Below are 18,750 nucleotides of genomic sequence, written 5' to 3'. Positions count from 1 at the left end.
GGTGGGGGTGGGGGTGGGGCGGGAGTGTGTGACGTAATGCTGGAGGGCGCATTTCTAATTGGTTAGAAGGTTCCAGTTCTTTCCAGAAGCTTCTGCGGTGATTGGCAAAAGCGCTTTGAGCCGCATTGCGAGTTTGCAGAGAGTAGCGGGAGAAGATTTCCTACAATTTAAAGAGCCGGTGATAAATTGCCATTCTATTTTTTGGGGGAAAAAAAAGAGTACGTATTGTATATGATAACTTATTTCCAAAAATGTGTTGCATTTAGTGTGGCTGTAGCCAGTTAAAACATTTTTATTGAATTAATTGTTATTGAATGAATCATGGAAAACATCCTTTTGTCGTTTTCTGCATTTATTTTTGAAAATTTGCACTTAATTTATTAGGATTTTTTCCCATTGACCATGGTTTAAGTAGTTAAACTTACTACTGTTGTGGATATCTAGAGGTGAGATGACTGCCTTAGACAAATCCTAATCTCAACATCTTTTGCATCCTTTATGTATAAATGTGACCTTTCCCCTCAATAAACCGGGTTTTATTCTCATTCGCACAAAGTGAGAATAGACTTGGGGTTTTTTTTCTGTGTAAGTTTTTTTTGAGAGCTGAAAGTTAAAAGCATGTTAACCAACCTCAGTGTTTTATCTCCCGTCTTTTATTAGCAAATCATTTTAATTCAGGGATATAGGCACATGCTGCCTTATTAAGATTGCTACTCGTGGTTTGTGAGTCTGGTCTTGTAACCTTAAATGAATTGAAATAAAATAATTGCATATGAAACACTAATAATGTTTTCATTAATTTTTTTTTAGTCACTGGGTAAATGAGTTTTGTTGCAGATGTGTGAAGCCTGGTGCGGTAAATTGCCCGAGTTGCTATATTTGAAGAATGTCTGTTTCATGTCCAAATAAGTTTTGGAAGATGTTGAGAATTAATCAGCAGGAAAATGGGATGCTTGAGGATTGTTCTATTTGCAGTCCAATGTGGATTTGAAGAATTATAATCCAAGAGATGACAGCAGTTAATTACCTTTCTCAAAACTGGGATTATGTTTAAAATGTGTTCTATTCTTGATTTAGGATGTTTTATAGCTCACTGCTGTCCAGTAGAAATTGCTGATGAGCCACATGTATTTATTTAGTAGGAAGTGCATATCTGCATTGATGTACAAGTATGTTTATATGTACACTTAAACACCACCATTCAGTAACCACAGAAGTAAAAGTGGTCTTGTTCAGCCATGGTGTTGAATGGTGGAATAGGCTTGATGCTGAATGGCCTACTCGTAGTGATCAAAACACATGTGCATTCTGCTTTTTGTCTGTTTTAACTAACAAAATGAACAAGTTGAAATGCAAATACTGTGTGAATGGTTATTGAGTTTGCTTCCAATGTTTCTGTTGCTCATTTTTTTTAATTAACTGATTAGAAATGTGATTTCCACATCTGGATTCCAATTAGCTACCTGTGGCTAATGTAGTGGACAATACTGCTCTAGTGGGAGATCATCAAGGTCTTGTTCAGTGATCTGTCTGCTCCCTGTTAGGCTATTTGGCTGCACAGTGGCTGTTGAAAGAGGAGACTGATGCTTATACGAATATATCTTGAGACTTGATTGATTTTGTTACTGGGAGGAGTTGAGGTAATTCTGTATCCTAACTCTCAAGTGTACATAGCATTTAGTTATTGATATTACTCAATTTTGTAAAAATTCCTTTTGGAAATTCATACAACCTTCCTAAAACATTAGGTTCAGTCTATGTTGTTGAATAGATACTAAGAATGACTACTTTTTTCTTTTGCAGGCAAAATGTCCAAGGGACCAGCAGTTGGTATTGATCTTGGGACAACCTACTCCTGTGTAGGTGTCTTCCAGCATGGAAAAGTTGAAATTATTGCCAATGACCAAGGCAACCGAACCACTCCAAGCTATGTTGCTTTCACTGATTCAGAAAGGCTTATTGGTGATGCAGCAAAGAACCAAGTGGCAATGAACCCAACCAACACAGTCTTTGGTGAGTCAACAAAGTTCTCTACTTAAAGGAACAAGTTCTGATACCATCAAGTATGCTTTGGTTTTGCAATGTAAGGTACACTAATTCCTCTGATTATATGTTCTCATCCAGAAATGTGTTTGTGTGCTTTTAATTTTCAGTCTTTTAAGATAACAGCTGTGGTGTACTTGAGTAACCAGGTTAACAAACTTGTTTAACACTACAGCTTACTGGGTAAATATATTGTGGTATTGAATTAGAGATTGGGTAGTTCCACCCCCTCCTTTTGATTCTTTCCGCTAAGTTGACTGCAGCTTTTGGAGGATCACTGGTCCCAAGGGTTGGTGGGGGGTGGTGTTGGAGAGGAGAAAGAGAGCCTTCTTGTTGTATATGGGTGAGATTGAGGACAGGATTTCAATACTGTTTTCCCCACATCATTGGCTTTAGAGATACAGCACTGAAACAGGCCCTTCGGCCCACCGAGTCTGTGCCGACCATCAACCACCCATTTATACTAATCCTACACTAATCCCCACCTGTCCCTATATTTCCCTACCACCTACCTACACTAGGGGCAATTTATAATGGCCAATTAACCTATCAACCTGCAAGTCTTTGGCATGTGGGAGGAAACCGGAGCACCCGGAGGAAACCCACGCAGACACAGGGAGAACTTGCAAACTCCACACAGGCAGTACCCAGAATTGAACCTGGGTCGCTGGAGCTGTGAGGCTGCGGTGCTAACCACTGCACCACTGTGCCGCCTGTGGCACAGGCCACAGATGGGGGGGAAAAGTGGAAATGGAACACTGCTATAACATGGAAACATACCCTAGTACAACACATGGTTTTGTGGCAGGAGAAATATTTTCTGTTTTCTATATTTTAACTTTTTTTTTTTGTTTAATTGTACTTAAATGGTTGAAATTTTACAGATGCCAAGCGCCTGATTGGACGTAGATTTGAAGACACAGTAGTTCAAGCTGATTTGAAGCACTGGCCTTTTGATGTAGTAAGTGATGGAGGTCGTCCCAAGGTTCAGGTAGAATACAAAGGAGAAAGCAAGTCTTTTTACCCTGAAGAAATTTCTTCTATGGTGCTCACAAAAATGAAGGAAATTGCAGAAGCCTACTTGGGAAAGGTATATAACAAAACCTTGTGATAAGGCCATACCCTAAGTAATGTTTTTGACATCTTTAGTTAAATATGAGGCAAAAGCTGAAAAATCTTCAAATTTTAAATGTTTCCTTTTGTATTATGGTTGAACTGTACTGTGCACTAACAATCAGGGTCATGAACAGGAGTAGGCTAGTTTAGACAGTTTCTATAATGTGGACATAAAAATTTATATATAGACTGTAACTTTGAAAATGGGGATTGAATGAGATCGGAGTGTCCTGATCCATTTATCCCCTAGTTTCTATCCAAATTTACCTAAAGGTAGTACTTTGTCTTGACTCTGTATAATCTATGGTAGATGAGCAGGTATTAAGTAATATTGCAGGCAAGTTTGTTCAGGCTTTTCGTAACTACTTTATTCCTAATGCCATCTGTTTCTATCAAACTATTTTGTTATGGTTCAAATGCACATAGAAATTTGAAAGGGGATTGATAGGAAATCTGGCCACTGAGCTAGAAAATAGCACATTGGAGTGTTATGACCAGGTGAGAGGTCTAAGGTTCCGTTTCAGCCTTCACCTGGTCTTACTGTAACAGGGTTTTACTTTTAAACATAAAATGAAAACAAGAAATGCTGGAACCACACAGCAGGTCCGGCAGCATCTGTGGAAAGAGAAGCAGAGTTAACGTTTCGGGTCAGTGACCCTTCTTCAGAACTGACAAATATTAAAAATGACAGGTTATAAGCAAGTGAGGTGGGGGTGGGTCAAGAGATAACAAAGGAGAAGGTGTAGATTGGACAAGGCCACATAGCTGACTAAAAGGTCATGGAGCAAAGGCAAACAATATGTCATTAACAGTGTTTTCAGTGGATTCAGAGGCTTGTGAGAAAGAGATGGGAGCAGACAAGAGTTGTTCAGTTCAGGAGCAAACAGACACTCACTGTTCAATTCAGAAAAAATCCAGGTTGCCAAGCAGGTTAGTCTTGTGACTAACTGGTCTGACCACAATGTGGTCAGTTCACTTTAACAATATCAGAATAGTCCTCTTACACACAATACCTGGTGATCAATGTCCATTGTGGGTTGAATGTGTCAGGGAATGGTCCTTTATCTTTCCAGTCACCTTCTGTAATATGCAAATACCTTTTTCCAGCCACAGCTGATCTGTTTGGCTGCATTTGCTGACATCATAACCACTAGGTGGCGCAAATGCAGGCTCTTCAACTGGAATGTCAGTGACTGCGACGTTCGGGCAGCTGCCAGGATTGAAGATGGCGCTGCTCAATTTATCGCAGGAAATGCTTATGGCTAGATAGCAAACTAACCTTGCATTAAGTTGGATGGAAGCCTAGTAATATGCTATGTAGTTATAGGATACTAATTGCAATCATCAGATCCATTTAATATTCCAGTAATCCTATTAAATACAAAAGGAATTTTATGATTGAATTTCCATTGGAAGATAGTGAATTGGCACTCCCGATCGATGGAAAAGAAAATCGGGTAGAGTATATAATGTGTTGCCAATTCGTTGTGACTTGTTTATATGACTGATCAGGACTGATTTCACCCAAACACAGTTACTAGCTCCCGCCCCAGTGGCTGCTTCTCCTCCTCTCCCCACCCCTCCTTTCCCTGGCCGAGTTGTTCCCTGTTTGCGTCTCCCCGCCCTCCTCCCCCCAGCTCCAGCTGTTAACTCTAGGCTGTGCTGCTTCCCTGCTCTCGGCCACTTGCTCCCGCATTTCATCAGTCACCAGGCGCCACCTGAAGAAGAAGCAAGGTGGGCTGCAAGGGGTGACTGGGCGACGTAGGAGCGAGTGGCTGAGAAGAGGGTAGCAGCATGGCCTAGAGCTAGTGGGTGGGGTGAGCAGGGAACAGTTGGCCAGGGGAGTACTTAAAGGGCATGATGGCTGCATTCTGGCCTGGGGACAAAATAGGGGAAGGGAACCATTGGGTTTTTAGCGGAATAATGGCTAGAATTCTTCATTGGCGGGGGGAGGGCTTGTCCACTGGCCGCAAAGTCGGTGGTGATTTTATGCTTCCCCCGGGCCTTCAATTGGTCTTGGGCAGAACTTGCGCCTCTTTGAGACAGGAAGTCCTACTTAATGGAGCTGCCAGCCAGTCAGTGGGCTGGCAGCTCTTGCTCCTAGCAGCGCCACCAGGAGCAGTGGCTACTGCTGGGACTACACCCAGCCAGTGGAAGGAAGATAAAGGTCAGCCCCGGAATGAAGGTAATTTTTTCTTGATTTAGAGCTTTGCTGCGGACAATCGGTCTGCCCCGGGTGAGGCAAATGGCATCTTTGGGGGGGGGGGGGGCGGGGAGTGGTGAGGAATGGGGGCAATTGGGCTTTGGGGGCGGCCCTCCATGGGGCACAGGGTGCCTGATCAGGAGGGCCCTCCATCAGCCCGCAAGAAGGCTGCCTGGTTTCACCAGACAGGCTTTTTGAGGCCTCAGCCGTCCTCCAGCCAAGGGTAAAAAATGCGTAGTGGCAGGCGGAGGCCCTTAAGTGCCAGTTATCTGGCCACCTTTTTTAAGGGGCTTGAGTGGCCTGGGGCAGGCAGTTTTTTTGCTTTTCCCCCTTGTAAATTTGCAACGGGGGTGGGAGGGGGTTGGGAACGCTTCCCCTGCCTCCCACTCCATTTTATACACTCCCCCGCCCCCAATCACCAGCCTGCTTATTTGGTGGGTGTAAAGTTCCAGCCACTGTCTCATGGGAAAACAAGCTTGGTGAACATGAGAGAAGCTGGAGTCAAAGAAGGGGGGGTGGGGGGGAGGGAATCAGGTTGGGGTGGACAGCTGAGTACATTATTTAACCCATCCCCCAAGCTCCCCTCATTTGATTAGGGGATCAGAAGAGCTGTCTAGTCATGGAGAAAGGAGCGAGTTGTCTTTAACTGCCAACATAATCCTAGAGTAATTGGAGAATTTCCATATGGAGAGGCAAGTGTACTATTGAAGGGAACTTACCAGATCTAGTGCTGAATGATTTAAAGGATGAGTTTTGAAAATAATGAAGGACTTGGGGAGGGAGGAGTCAAGATTATCACCAGCTGAGCTCCAGCAAGGTTAAAATGGATGAAAAGGACAGCAGAAGCTGGATCTTGAGAGCCAAGGCTAGTTTCCAGGGGTGATGGGTAATTCGTAGGTAGGCAGAAAAAAGCAAAATTAATGGCTTTTTCAGTGAACCTTGGAGTTTGCATAGCCTCATGAAATAACTGGGTCCATGCACGACTGATGCCAAGAGTGTCGAGAAATTGGAAGATAGACTGGAGGAAGCTAGGTCAAGGTTCAAATCACCGTGTTTACACTGAGCAGCAACTCCAAGGGAGAGAAGAGATTTCTGTCAAGTTTACTTTTGAAGCAGAGAGGGTCCTGTCAACACAGGACATGAGAGCAAAGTGTCTGATGAAACATTTAACTTGATGCAGCAGCTTCACAGATGAAGGGAATTTGTGATAACATCAAGAAATGATTGGACTTGCCTAAACTGCTAATGGAAGCATTTCTTCATGCATTGATGAATAAATGGAATATTTTGGGGGCAGGGAAGGTGGTGGAAGGAGCAGCCAACACGTTAAATATGAATTGGGAGGTGAAGAACAGTGATCAAGAGGAGGGGCGGAGTGCAGACTGCATTGACTGAAGTAATGGGGTAGGGACAGAAGGCTGAGGTAGAATTTGGGTCCATGGCAGTGTTGAAAAGGCTTTTGATGTACAAACCAGCTGCCTTGTGCATCACTATGCAGGACCAATATCCTAAAGCATACTACATTATTGGATTTAATTCTGTTTATCTTTCAGACTGTTACAAATGCTGTTATTACAGTACCTGCTTACTTTAATGACTCTCAGCGCCAAGCAACGAAGGATGCTGGAACAATTTCTGGTCTTAATGTTCTCCGTATTATAAATGAACCAACAGCTGCTGCTATTGCATATGGCTTGGATAAAAAGGTATGTCAAAACAATGTGTTCTATTTATGACATTGTATTTACACATTAAAATCTTATTAATTTAATCCATGGGTTTTCAGGGGTCCTTGACTATGAAGCATCTTGTAACAAATTTCAGTCCATCAGTTTTTTTTGTTCTTGACAATAACTTGAGTGTCAGCTATGGCTCAGTTGGTAGCACTTGCACCTCCCTTGAGTCAGAAGGTTGTGGGTTCAAATCCCATCCAGGATGTGATCAGAAAAATTGGTACTGCATTGGAGTGACAACCTTGAGAGTGGAGTGCTGCACTGTCAAATGCTGTCTCACAGGTGAAACATTAATCATTTGCCCTCAAGTGGACGTAAAAGATCCCATGGTACTATTTCAGAGCAGAGGAATTATCCCTGGTATTATGGCCAATATTTATCCCTCAATCAACATGACAGGACAGAAAATCAGGTCATGCCACGTTACTGTTGAGTTTGCTATGTGAAAATTGGCTGCTATTCGCTACATTACAACAGTTTCTGCACGTCAAAATATGTCATTGGTTATAAAGTGCTTTGAGATGTCCAGTGGTTATGAAAGGTGCTATATAAGTGCAAGTCTTATTTGTTGACACTTACCCAAAGTAAAGGAATTACTGCAGTATCCAATCTGCCTTTCAGAAGTTGGCACATTATGTTCCAGGTTTGCAAGGAACCTCCTACAGAAAGGTTTAAACTAGTTAGTAATTGACTACATTTGGCTGTTTTTGCTTGAGTAACGAAATTGTATGCACAAGCAACATCTTGCATTAGGACATAATCTAGATTGACCACTCCAATGAGAAAATGCTGTAGTATTGGAATTACCATCCTTCAGACAACTGATCTTTGAAGTACTTTACAGAAGCTGGAGAAAAACAAAAACAGAAAAAAGATATTTAAAAGTCGAAAAGGAATTTTGAAGGGTAGAACAGAGACTGCTGAAAGGTGTTTTCTTCCCTGCCCTGCTGTGATGTCATGAATCAATGGCCAGAATCAAAGACAAATAGGTGGGAGGGGGTGCAAGGCTGGAAGAAGTTTCTAAATAGGGTGGGATTGAGCATGGAAGGTTTAGAAAAGTTAAAACTTAACATGCTTTGAGGATCAGGAACCCTGCATAGGTTGGTGAGGAGTTGGGTAAAGGATGATTAGGACATGGCATGTAATGAAGTACAGGCATTTTAAGTTTGAGAGGAGTTCATGGAGGATGGCAGCTGGGAAGCTAACAAGGATAATGGAGTCCAAACAGGACAATATATGGATAAAGGGTTTGAAGGCAAGGGATGTTGCAGTGTAAATGGATAAGATGTGGAATTTTCAGGTTGCCTCCAAGTCCCTGAGAAGTGAATCCATTGCAAGGCAATGGAGGAGGGCCAAAAAAGATGGCTTTGGTCATTGTGATCAACTGAAAACAAAGGGCCCATATGTTTTTTTTATAGTTGATTTCATGGTACTATTTCTGCCTGATGAACATTTGTTCCCCTTTCCATCAATATCCCCCAAAAACCGATTTTAAATGGTCACCTACCTCGTAGTTTGAGATTTTGTTGTATGCTGGCACTGCATGTCAAGAGAACACCATTTAAAACTAGTTTGTTTTTGCAGGTTGGTGCTGAAAGAAATGTCCTAATTTTTGACCTGGGTGGTGGTACTTTTGATGTCTCCATCTTAACAATTGAAGATGGTATTTTTGAAGTCAAATCTACAGCTGGTGACACCCATCTTGGTGGTGAGGATTTCGACAACCGCATGGTCAACCATTTTATTGCAGAATTCAAACGCAAATACAAGAAAGACATTACTGACAACAAGAGAGCTGTTCGCCGTCTCCGCACCGCATGTGAACGTGCAAAGCGTACACTGTCATCCAGTACGCAAGCTAGCATTGAAATTGATTCTCTGTACGAGGGTGTTGATTTCTATACTTCCATCACGAGGGCACGATTTGAAGAGCTCAATGCTGACCTCTTCCGTGGCACACTTGACCCTGTAGAGAAATCCTTGAGAGATGCCAAGATTGACAAGGCTCAAATCCATGACATTGTACTAGTTGGCGGATCCACCCGCATTCCCAAAATCCAGAAGTTGCTGCAAGATTTCTTCAATGGCAAAGAATTGAACAAGAGCATCAACCCTGATGAGGCTGTTGCATATGGTGCAGGTAACCAAATTTATTTTTATGGAAGGGGAAATGTTTGTTTCCCAAAGCAAAATATCAATCTCGTGATACCACAATGAGTTTTAAATCGAATGAGTTAATTTTCAGACTGTACTAATCTGAGTGAAGCTAGTATAAATGGAAAATCTAGATTTGTATATTTTTTTGTTGCAACAGCAGGTGCCAGGAAATATTCACTTATTTTGTGTTCCCCCATTCTCTTGGTTGTTAAACACAATAGTGGAGGTCTTGCTGTGGGCATCTTTTTTGGCTGGAGAATGGTTTGGGATGCTCACTTGTTTCATGATTAGAAATATTGCTCTCCTTATCGAAAACATCTTTTCCAAGTCTGTTATTGGTAATAGCAACATAACTATTTGACAGTATTGTCTTTCAGCTGTGCAGGCTGCTATCTTGGCTGGTGACAAGTCAGAGAATGTACAGGATCTCCTATTATTGGACGTCACTCCTCTGTCCCTGGGCATTGAGACAGCTGGTGGTGTAATGACTGTCTTAATTAAACGCAATACTACCATTCCAACAAAGCAAACACAGACCTTCACCACCTACTCTGACAGCCAGCCTGGTGTGCTCATCCAGGTGAGAACCTACTTTTGTTTTGCATTTAAACTGGGTGTGACTATATTTTGGAAAAATGTCTAATAGGCTTCTGTACAATCGTGCAGAATATTAATCAGTAATATCCTTTCATATAGTGCCTTTAGAAAAACATTTCATGGTGTTTGAGTAATTAAAGGAAAAGTGTCACTCCTCCCCATTTTTCTCAGTTTTTAAAGTTGCTTGAGAGGTGGGCAGTGAAGCAGCATTCAGGTGGAAATTCAGTTTGGGCCAAAACAGGTTAAAGGCATAGCCATTAATAGTGAGGGGGCAGGGGATGCACTAGAGGACAGTGCCTGAAGACTGCAGGTAGTTACAGATAGGAGTGAGGCCTTTGAAGGATTGGGAACTTTAAACTTTTATTGCTTCAGATAAAGGGAGAATAGGACAGGATAAAGCAGAATTTGGATGAGTTTGAATTTACTTAGGTGGTGCAGCACCTGTGGAAGAGCCTGTCACTCCAGAATTGGCCTTTATAGCCACTCCAGGCGCTGCTTCACAAACCACTGACCACCTCCAGGCGCGTATCCATTGTCTCTCGAGATAAGGAGGCCCAAAAGAAAAAGGATGGCCAGGAAAACCTTGATTTGTTCTGAAGGTGACAATGGCATGGATGAAGATTTTAGCGGTAAATAGGTGGAGGAGGAAGATTTATACAGAGATAGAAATATGCATTTTATTTGTGATGGTGAGGCCAATGGGGTCAAGCAAAGCTCAGCTCGCCTTAATTGAATGCCAAGATTGTATAATGACATAAAGAAATGCACTGTTTTCTAATAAGACAAATTTTTAATTTTCCCGACATTCTGAAGATTGATCTGTAGTTCCACACAGCATGCGAGTGTTCCAATTATTTGCCTGTGTTGTTTCTCTTGTCTCACTTCCTGTACTGTGACTATTGCATTTTTGTTAGAATGCTAGCATTTGTAGCTGATCTAGATCTGTCCTTGCCTAATAGTCACATAGTTGCACTTTCCAGGAGGGATTAATAACCAACAAAGAGCAGGAAGTCTGGTTGCCTCCTCCCTGAGTTTAGGGTGGAGCCAGGTTTAACATTTCAGCTGCCTAGCTGTGAGAGAATGCAACACACTGGAAATGCACCTAAGTTTCTGTTATGTAAGGTGAACCAAGAGGCCAGGTGCTCTTTACAGTGGGTCATTAGAAGTTTACTCTTGGGGCAATTTTTGTCAGAAATAAGATGAAAGTATTGCAGTGGTTAGCACTGCAGCCCAGGGACCTGGGTTCGATTCTGGGTACTGCCTGTGTGGAGTTTGCAAGTTCTCCCTGTGACTGCGTGGGTTTTCGCCGGGTGCTCTGGTTTCCTCCCACAGCCAAAGACTTGCAGGTTAATAGGTAAATTGGCCCCTAGTGTAGGTAGGTGGTAGGGAATATGGGATTACTGTTGGGTTAATATAAATGGGTGGTTGTTGGTCGGCACAGATTCGGTGGGCCGAAGGGCCTGTTTCAGTGCTGTATCTCTTTATAAAAAAAAAATAATAAAATAAATAAAATTACCACATTGACCTAAACAACTGTGGATGAGTTTTTTTTTGTCTTCCTCCTTTGTGAATGCATTAAACAAATGAAACTTTTGGTCTTGAGCCATGACAGTTGTACACCTTTATGTAATTTCACTATTGAACCAACTGAAGGAAAGATTCATATACCATTGTTGGAAGTGTACATTCAGTATCTGAAAGTTGATTAAACTGTCTGTATGTCTGTAACTCAGTTAGGATGATCTCTTTCAATTTAGGTGTTTGAGGGTGAAAGAGCCATGACTAAGGATAACAACTTGTTAGGCAAGTTTGAGCTGACTGGAATTCCACCTGCTCCACGGGGTGTGCCTCAAATTGAGGTGACATTTGATATTGATGCCAATGGTATCTTGAATGTGTCTGCAGTGGATAAGAGCACTGGAAAGGAAAACAAGATCACCATCACAAATGACAAAGGTGAATCACTGTTCTGCCATTTTAGTGATCATGCAATTAATGCAAATTTATTTGAGGTGCCTCCATGGCTACTGTCTCTCAAACTGTTCACAACCTTGGCATCCTGTTCAGCCCTGAGCTTCCAACCCTATATCTGTCAAACAGACTACTTCCACATCCAGAATGTGGCTTGTCTCTGCGCTGCCTCAGTCTCCGCCCATCATCCATGCTTATGTCACTTCTAGATTAAACTATATTCCAGTGTTTTTATTCATGGGATGTGGGCGTCTTGGCTAAGCCAGCATTTATTGCCCATCCCTAATGGCCCCTGAGGAGGTAGTGGTGAACCGCCTTCTTGAACTGCTGCAGTCCATGTGGGGTAGGTACACCCACAGTGCTGTTGGGATGGCAGTTCCAGGATTTTGACCTCGACAGTGAAGGAACGGCGATATGGTTCCAAGTCTGGAAGGTGAGAGGCTCGGAGGGGAAACTGCAGGTGGTGTTGCGTGCATCAGCTGCCCTTGTCTTTCGAGGTGGTAGGTCGTGGGTTTGGAAGGTGTTGTTTAAAGAGCCTTGGTGTGTAACCTGGCCAGCCTCCTATCTTCTACCCTCCATTAATTTGAATTCCTCTAAATCTATATTGCCCATATCCTAACTTGCCCAACGTCTTATTTACCGATCACCCCTGAGCTCACTGACCTACATTGGTTACTGTTCCAGCAATACCTCAATTTTAAAATTCTCGTACTCTATGTACAAATGCATTATGGCCATACAGCCCTTAAAACTGTTACTCCAGCTCTGGCCTCTTCTGCATCCACCACTTACTTCATCCCATAGTTGGTTATGCCTTCAGACATCTAGCCCTAGAATTTCCTCCACCTCCCTTTAAAATCTAATTCTCTTAATTTTGGTCACATGTCCGAATTTGCTTTGGTCAATTTTTTTGTTTTGATCACACTTTTGTGAAGCCCCTTGGAATGTTTTAGAATGATACTGTATCTGTTCAAAGCTGCTAACACTTAGTCGAGGTCACTGCACTTGTCTCCTTTTTTTTTAAGATGCTTACTCATGTTATGTTAGAATGCCCACAAGTAGACTTCCAGTCCTTGCATGATGGGTTTTAAATTTCTTTAGTGCCTAAGCTAGCTAACACTCATTGCTGCTGAGGTTGGTGGAAAACTACATTGAGCTAAAAGAACTTTGGTCATTATGTTAAACTTCAATAACTTTTTCTGATGTGTGCAGTTGCTTTTGACCACATTCAAATGCCTCATGACATCTTGCAGCCAAAATGCTCAAGTTTTTTGGTTCATTATTTGGATTTAGTCAATGTATCAAACATGTGCCCAAAAAAAGTGTAAAGTCACTGATGGCATGATATAGTGCAGGAATTGGGCCTATGCTACTCCCTGAGGACTACTGACAAAAGGCAACTGATTATTTGAAGCACTAATCACTCCAAGCTTTTCCACAGGGCTTTCTGGAAACTGATTAGGAACAGAGGCCTTGCAAAATTGTTAATTATTCCTGTGCTGTTTGACCAGCTTTAATAATGGGGATTTTAAGTGTAGCTCAGTATTTATAAAAAGAATGATCTACAAATGCTATTTGCATCAACAGGTCGCTTGAGCAAAGAAGACATTGAACGTATGGTCCAGGAAGCTGAGAAGTACAAAGCTGAGGATGAACAACAGCGTGATAAAGTCTCCTCAAAGAATTCTCTAGAGTCCTATGCTTTCAACATGAAGGCTACCATTGAGGATGAGAAACTAAAAGGCAAAATAAGTGACGATGATAAGCAGAAAGTTTTAGACAAATGTAATGAAGTTATCAGCTGGTTGGATAAGAACCAGGTAAATTGCATGTCTTTGTGAAGGTTATTCTGTCACGTCATTGGCTGTGCCATTATTAACCAATCAGTCCCATTTTCCCCCACTTTATCCTCTTAGCCTAGCCAGTTTATCTCCCTCAAGCTCATCATATTTTATTGTCATTCATCTTCACTTCCACCCCCCCTGATAGGAGGCATGGAGTTCCAGGTCATAACCATTTGCTGGGTTTAAAAAATTCTTCCTCGTGTTTCTTCCTCTTTTTTTTCTCTTTTTTCCCCCCCACCAAACCATAATCCCTTTAAATCTGTGTTCACTAATCCTTGTACTATCAACTAGTGGGAGCAGCTTGTCTTTTCTATCCTATCAAAGTCTCTCAAGTCTTGTACACCTATCAAATTGCATCTGCTCCAATGAGAACAACCCCAGCTTCTCCAACTTAACCCTTTTTTATAGCTAAAATCCCTCATCCCTGGAACCATACTGGTAAATCCTCTTGAGGACTCGCATCTTTCCTAACATATGGTGACCAGAACTGGATACACTAGTAGCATAACTAGAGCTTTAGACATGTTCAGTATAACTTTGTTACTTTTGTACTCATCGCTATTGATGAAGCTCAAGATTCCTTATGTTTTGCTACTTACACTCTGTCCTGCCACCTTGAGCTTGATGCACATGAACCCCCAGGTCCATCTGCCCCTGCACACTTGTTAGAACTGTGCCATTAAGTCTATATCGCCTCTGCCAAAATGCATCACCCTTCACTTCAGTAATTCCATCCACCCATTTTTTAGCCTATAACCTGTTGCACCACTGACCACCTCCAGGCGCTTACCCATTGTCTCTCGAGATGAGGCCAAAGATAAGAAAGAAAAGATATCCTGTTGCATTCAATTTGTAATTATCTCTGTCTGCCATAGCTCCCAGTTTGATTTAGATTTTGAAATTTTACTGTATTCCAAGATCCAAGTTATTTTATAGCAAAGAAAAGCACAGGTCCCTTGAAGAACACCACTGTCTACCATTCTCCAGTATGCTGTTTTCTGTTCTTAAGGCCAATTTATTTTTATCCAAGCTGACGCTGACCCTCCTATTCTGAGCATCAATTTTCATTAGCTTATTGTGATACCTTGTCAAAAACTTTCTTAATTCATACAGACAGCATCCATGACATTACCTTCAACTTACTTTCTCCTTAATTCATTTAAAATTAAATTAGAGTAGTTAAGCACAATCTGCTTTTTAAAAATCTGTTTAATTAAACCAAACCTGTTTTTTTTTTCTTCTGCCATTATTAATGCTAAAATCTTAACCCACCATTAACTGACCTGTCACATTTGCCACACCAATCTTCTAGTCCCATTTGTATCAAGGGAAGATTATGGCAAGCCCTTCTGCTATCTCCACCCCCAATTCCTTTAGCAAGAACACTTGAATATTTTAAAAACTTGAACAAGAAAACATTTGACCAAAAATTTCCATTGGCTGTCCCATATTACTTCAGATGTTTATCCCCAATTTTTCTTACTCCACTGGGAAATATGATGCCAGGACATCTCCTTCTGTTGCTCAACTCAGTTAGTGTTCACAAGTCCTGTCTTTGGGGGGGGAAAGTAAAGCATTTTCAAGGCTTATTGATCTCTGCTCAATTCAGTATCTGCATCTCCTGAGTGGAAGACAACTCATGAGAATCCTGGCTCCCCCAACCCCACCAAGGACCAGTTAATTGTAGTCTCTGTTTTGCTGATTTGGCAGATACATGCGCTCAAACCTGGAACTTTCTTAATGTTTATGGGTAAGTGCCACATCAGGTATTGCAATTGACTTCTGAGCTAGTTTGGAAAACAATTTCATTGTCTCTCTCTCTCTAGGAAGAATTAGGTAAGTGAGGAATAAAGAATGAAAATTCAGGATTGAATAAGAGCAAAAATCTTTTTATGGTGTCCAAAGTGCAGGTCATTAAAAGCTACTGCATGCATACAAAGTACTCGAATGCAAATGTAATGTTGGCTTTTCTATCTAGAGCATTGAAATTCAAATGATGCTTCAGTTACACAGGAGATTGGTTAGACCCCATTAAAGAAGTACTACTTGCTATTTGGGAACTAAACTTCAAGAGGGGGGGTGGCGGGTACAGTGAAGGTTCACTAGAATGACACTAGGGCTTAGATTAAAGTAAGTACCTTGCTGCATAAATTTGGCTTGTATTTTTTTTTTAGAAGATTGAGGCAACTCAATTGAGTTGAAAAATGAGATCTGATATGGGTACAGAGAAACTGACTCCAATGGAGGAATTCAGAATAAGAACATGTAAAATTTAGCTCTAGGCCATTTAGGGGTGTAAACAGGAAGCATTTTTTCACAAGATGGTTGAAATTTGGAATTCTGTCCCAAAATGCTTTGGGTGCTGGATCAATTCAAATTTTAATTTGTTAGCAATATGGAGCAATGACAAGTAAATGGAGTTGAGGTATAAATCTGCCTTTAACTGATAATTGGTGCAGCAGGCTTGAGGAGGCTGAATGACCTATCCCTAGGAGCCTGGGTTTCTTCCACTAAGGCACTAAATAAATGAGTCTTGACTCCTGCTTGGTTTACTGACATTTTTCAGAAATTATTTTGAATGAAGAGTAGGGAAGAGGAAGGGAAGGACCAGAGCAGGCAGGTAAGCATTTGTGATTATAAATGCTAGTCATTTTTCCATTTGAGTAACTTTAATTCTGGAGTCACAAGCTTGACATCCTTTTAAAGGAAGCTTTATTAAGTTGCAGTTAAATCTTAATGTAATTAGCAAGTAAAAGCACTAGTTAAGGGTGTACTTGTACCAATGGTATTAGGCTGGCTTGTCAAATGCCTTTTTTTTTTTTTTCAGACTGCAGAAAAAGATGAATATGAACATCAGCTGAAAGAAATAGAGAAGATCTGCAATCCAATTGTTAGCAAGTTATATCAGGGTGCTGGTGGCATGCCTGGTGGGATGCCTGAAGGCTTTCCTGGTACTGGTGCTGCTCCTGGAGGAGGATCATCTGGACCAACCATTGAAGAAGTTGACTAAAACAATGAGTAGAAAACTGGGTGTTCCTCTGTATCCTGTAACTTAAGAATGCAAAATGTACTATTGCCCTGTAACTAAATGTGTGAAGTTTAATGAGACTGAAAACCATCTTCTTAAATTCTAGTTGACAACTTCTCGTCTTCTAATAAAAGAGCAATACATATACCAAAAGTTGCTTTCCTTCATTCCTAGCCTTGATATTCCATTTGTTCAAAGGTGGTGGCTGGAATTGTACTACAGAGTGATCAAGGCTCCAGTACATTGTGGCCATTTTTCATTTTTGAACTTAGACAGTGGCTTTGACCAAGCATTGCAGCTAAACCCAATCCTGTACTCTTAATCTCCTTTTGTATACTTGTAGCAGAATTTACTGAACCCAATCCAGGATAGGTGCTCTGAACTTCTTCCTTTCTGCCTACTAAAGTAGAATTTACCACATCCCACTAATCAAAATTAGAAACCTTTTTTGTGTCTGTGTGGTTCATTACACTGTATTTTGACACCCTTTATTCTTTGAATTCAAGGATGAATTTAGAGCTTAAACCTAAAACTAAACAGAATAATAATTAGAAGTATATTTTGGCTGTTGGAACCTTGATTTGAATCTCCTCCAAGAAGAGGAAGGGTGCTTTTCTTTTAATACAAGATATGGGTTTAATTTTATAAAAAGCCATCTCGACGCATTCCCTGTACTTCCATCTGTCCCCCTTCCCAACTGCACTTCTGTCTGTACTGGGTTTTAAAAAAAAAAGTCACTTAAAATTGCCCCTCCTAAATTCTAACTACCTAACTTTTAGCTCTACATTTGCACAATACTTCTACAGCAGTTGCTCTGCTTATCCAATGCACCCTGTCCATGTTTTTTAATGCCCCTCTTGCATCACAACCTTTACTTATCTTGCATCATGTTTGCTATTCTTAGTATAGCCCCATCTTTCCTCCAAGTCCAAGGAGTGCTGACTTGAGCTTATCTTGTGCACAAATGACTTAGCAATCTGTTTCATTCACATCAAGTACTCTGGCCTACTCTTCAGAATCCTTTTGAGAGCAGAAATAACCTTCCAGCTGCTTTTCTCCATATAACTAACTTGCCCACTTTCCACCTTTTACTACTACAAGTGTGAGGATTTTGTGGATTTGCCACTAAGGTTCATACTTTGTTCAACTGCATGCCTTGTTTCCTCATTGCTTTGTCAACCAAGACTAGCCTCTTTCCACCACAGGTTGCCACTGCTTACACTTGAATCCATATCTTCAATTTTTTCCTCCCATCTTCCCTTGTGCTCAAGCTTGTTCCATCAATCAACATTACACAAAGTGTAAAGATCATTATTATATTCCTGTTTTGCAGAACCTTGCTGTTTACCAATTGGCTATTGTTTGACTGCATTAAAATTAAGTACTTAATTGGCTGTAGAATACTTTGGGACATCTTGACTTGCTTTATAAATGCAAGTTCTTGTGTCCTGCTCCATTGTCCACATTCCCACTAAACTGCCAACCTAGTGTTGCTTTCAGGTCACCATGTGAGCTGACAAAGTCTACTTTGCTATTCAATAAGGACCAGGATAAACTGTCAAGTCCACTTTCCTGCCTGATTTCTATCGCTTGATTACCTTAGTGCCCAAAATCTCTTGATCTCAGTCTTGAATAAAGACTCAGCATCCACACCCCTCTGAGGTAGATAATTCCAAAGATAAATACCTCAAGAAATGTTTCATCTCAATCCTAAATAGCTGACCCTATTATCCTGAGACTGATCCCTAGTTCTAGACTTTCCAGCAAAGGGAAACAAGCTGTCAGCATCTACCCTGCCAAGCCTTCTAAGAGTTTTATATATTGGAATGAGATTGCCCCTCATTCTGAACTCCAGAGAATGAGTCCATTCTACTCAATCTCTCACAATACAGCCCTATCATCCCAGGAATCAATCACGTGCACCAACATTGCACCCCACTAAGGCATATATAACCTTCCTTGGGTAAGAAGACCAAAACTATACAGTACTCCAGGTTAATTGCAGCAAAATTTCTTTGCTGTAAAATGACAACCCCCTTGCAATAAACACTGATATGT

The 18,750-nt window shown here is 41.3% G+C and overlaps 1 protein-coding gene across 1 annotated transcript; it reads left to right on the top strand.

Annotated features, from left to right (window-relative positions):
* The first annotated feature begins 95 nt into the window (after positions 1-95).
* LOC137381404 (heat shock cognate 71 kDa protein) lies at positions 96-16,836 on the top strand. The gene is made up of 9 exons (XM_068053947.1): positions 96-218; positions 1,804-2,013; positions 2,928-3,133; positions 6,916-7,068; positions 8,680-9,235; positions 9,630-9,832; positions 11,607-11,805; positions 13,408-13,640; positions 16,492-16,836. Exons 2-9 carry the CDS (start codon positions 1,809-1,811, stop codon positions 16,672-16,674), a joined length of 1,938 nt encoding a protein of 645 aa, XP_067910048.1. The 5' UTR covers positions 96-218; positions 1,804-1,808; the 3' UTR covers positions 16,675-16,836.
* The last annotated feature ends 1,914 nt before the right edge of the window (positions 16,837-18,750 follow it).

Source organism: Heterodontus francisci, chromosome 22 (genome assembly GCF_036365525.1).
Source record: "Heterodontus francisci isolate sHetFra1 chromosome 22, sHetFra1.hap1, whole genome shotgun sequence".
NCBI classification, from domain to species: domain Eukaryota; kingdom Metazoa; phylum Chordata; class Chondrichthyes; order Heterodontiformes; family Heterodontidae; genus Heterodontus; species Heterodontus francisci.
Note: the sequence above shows the minus strand (reverse complement) of the source record. Positions and strands in the feature narration are given on the sequence as shown.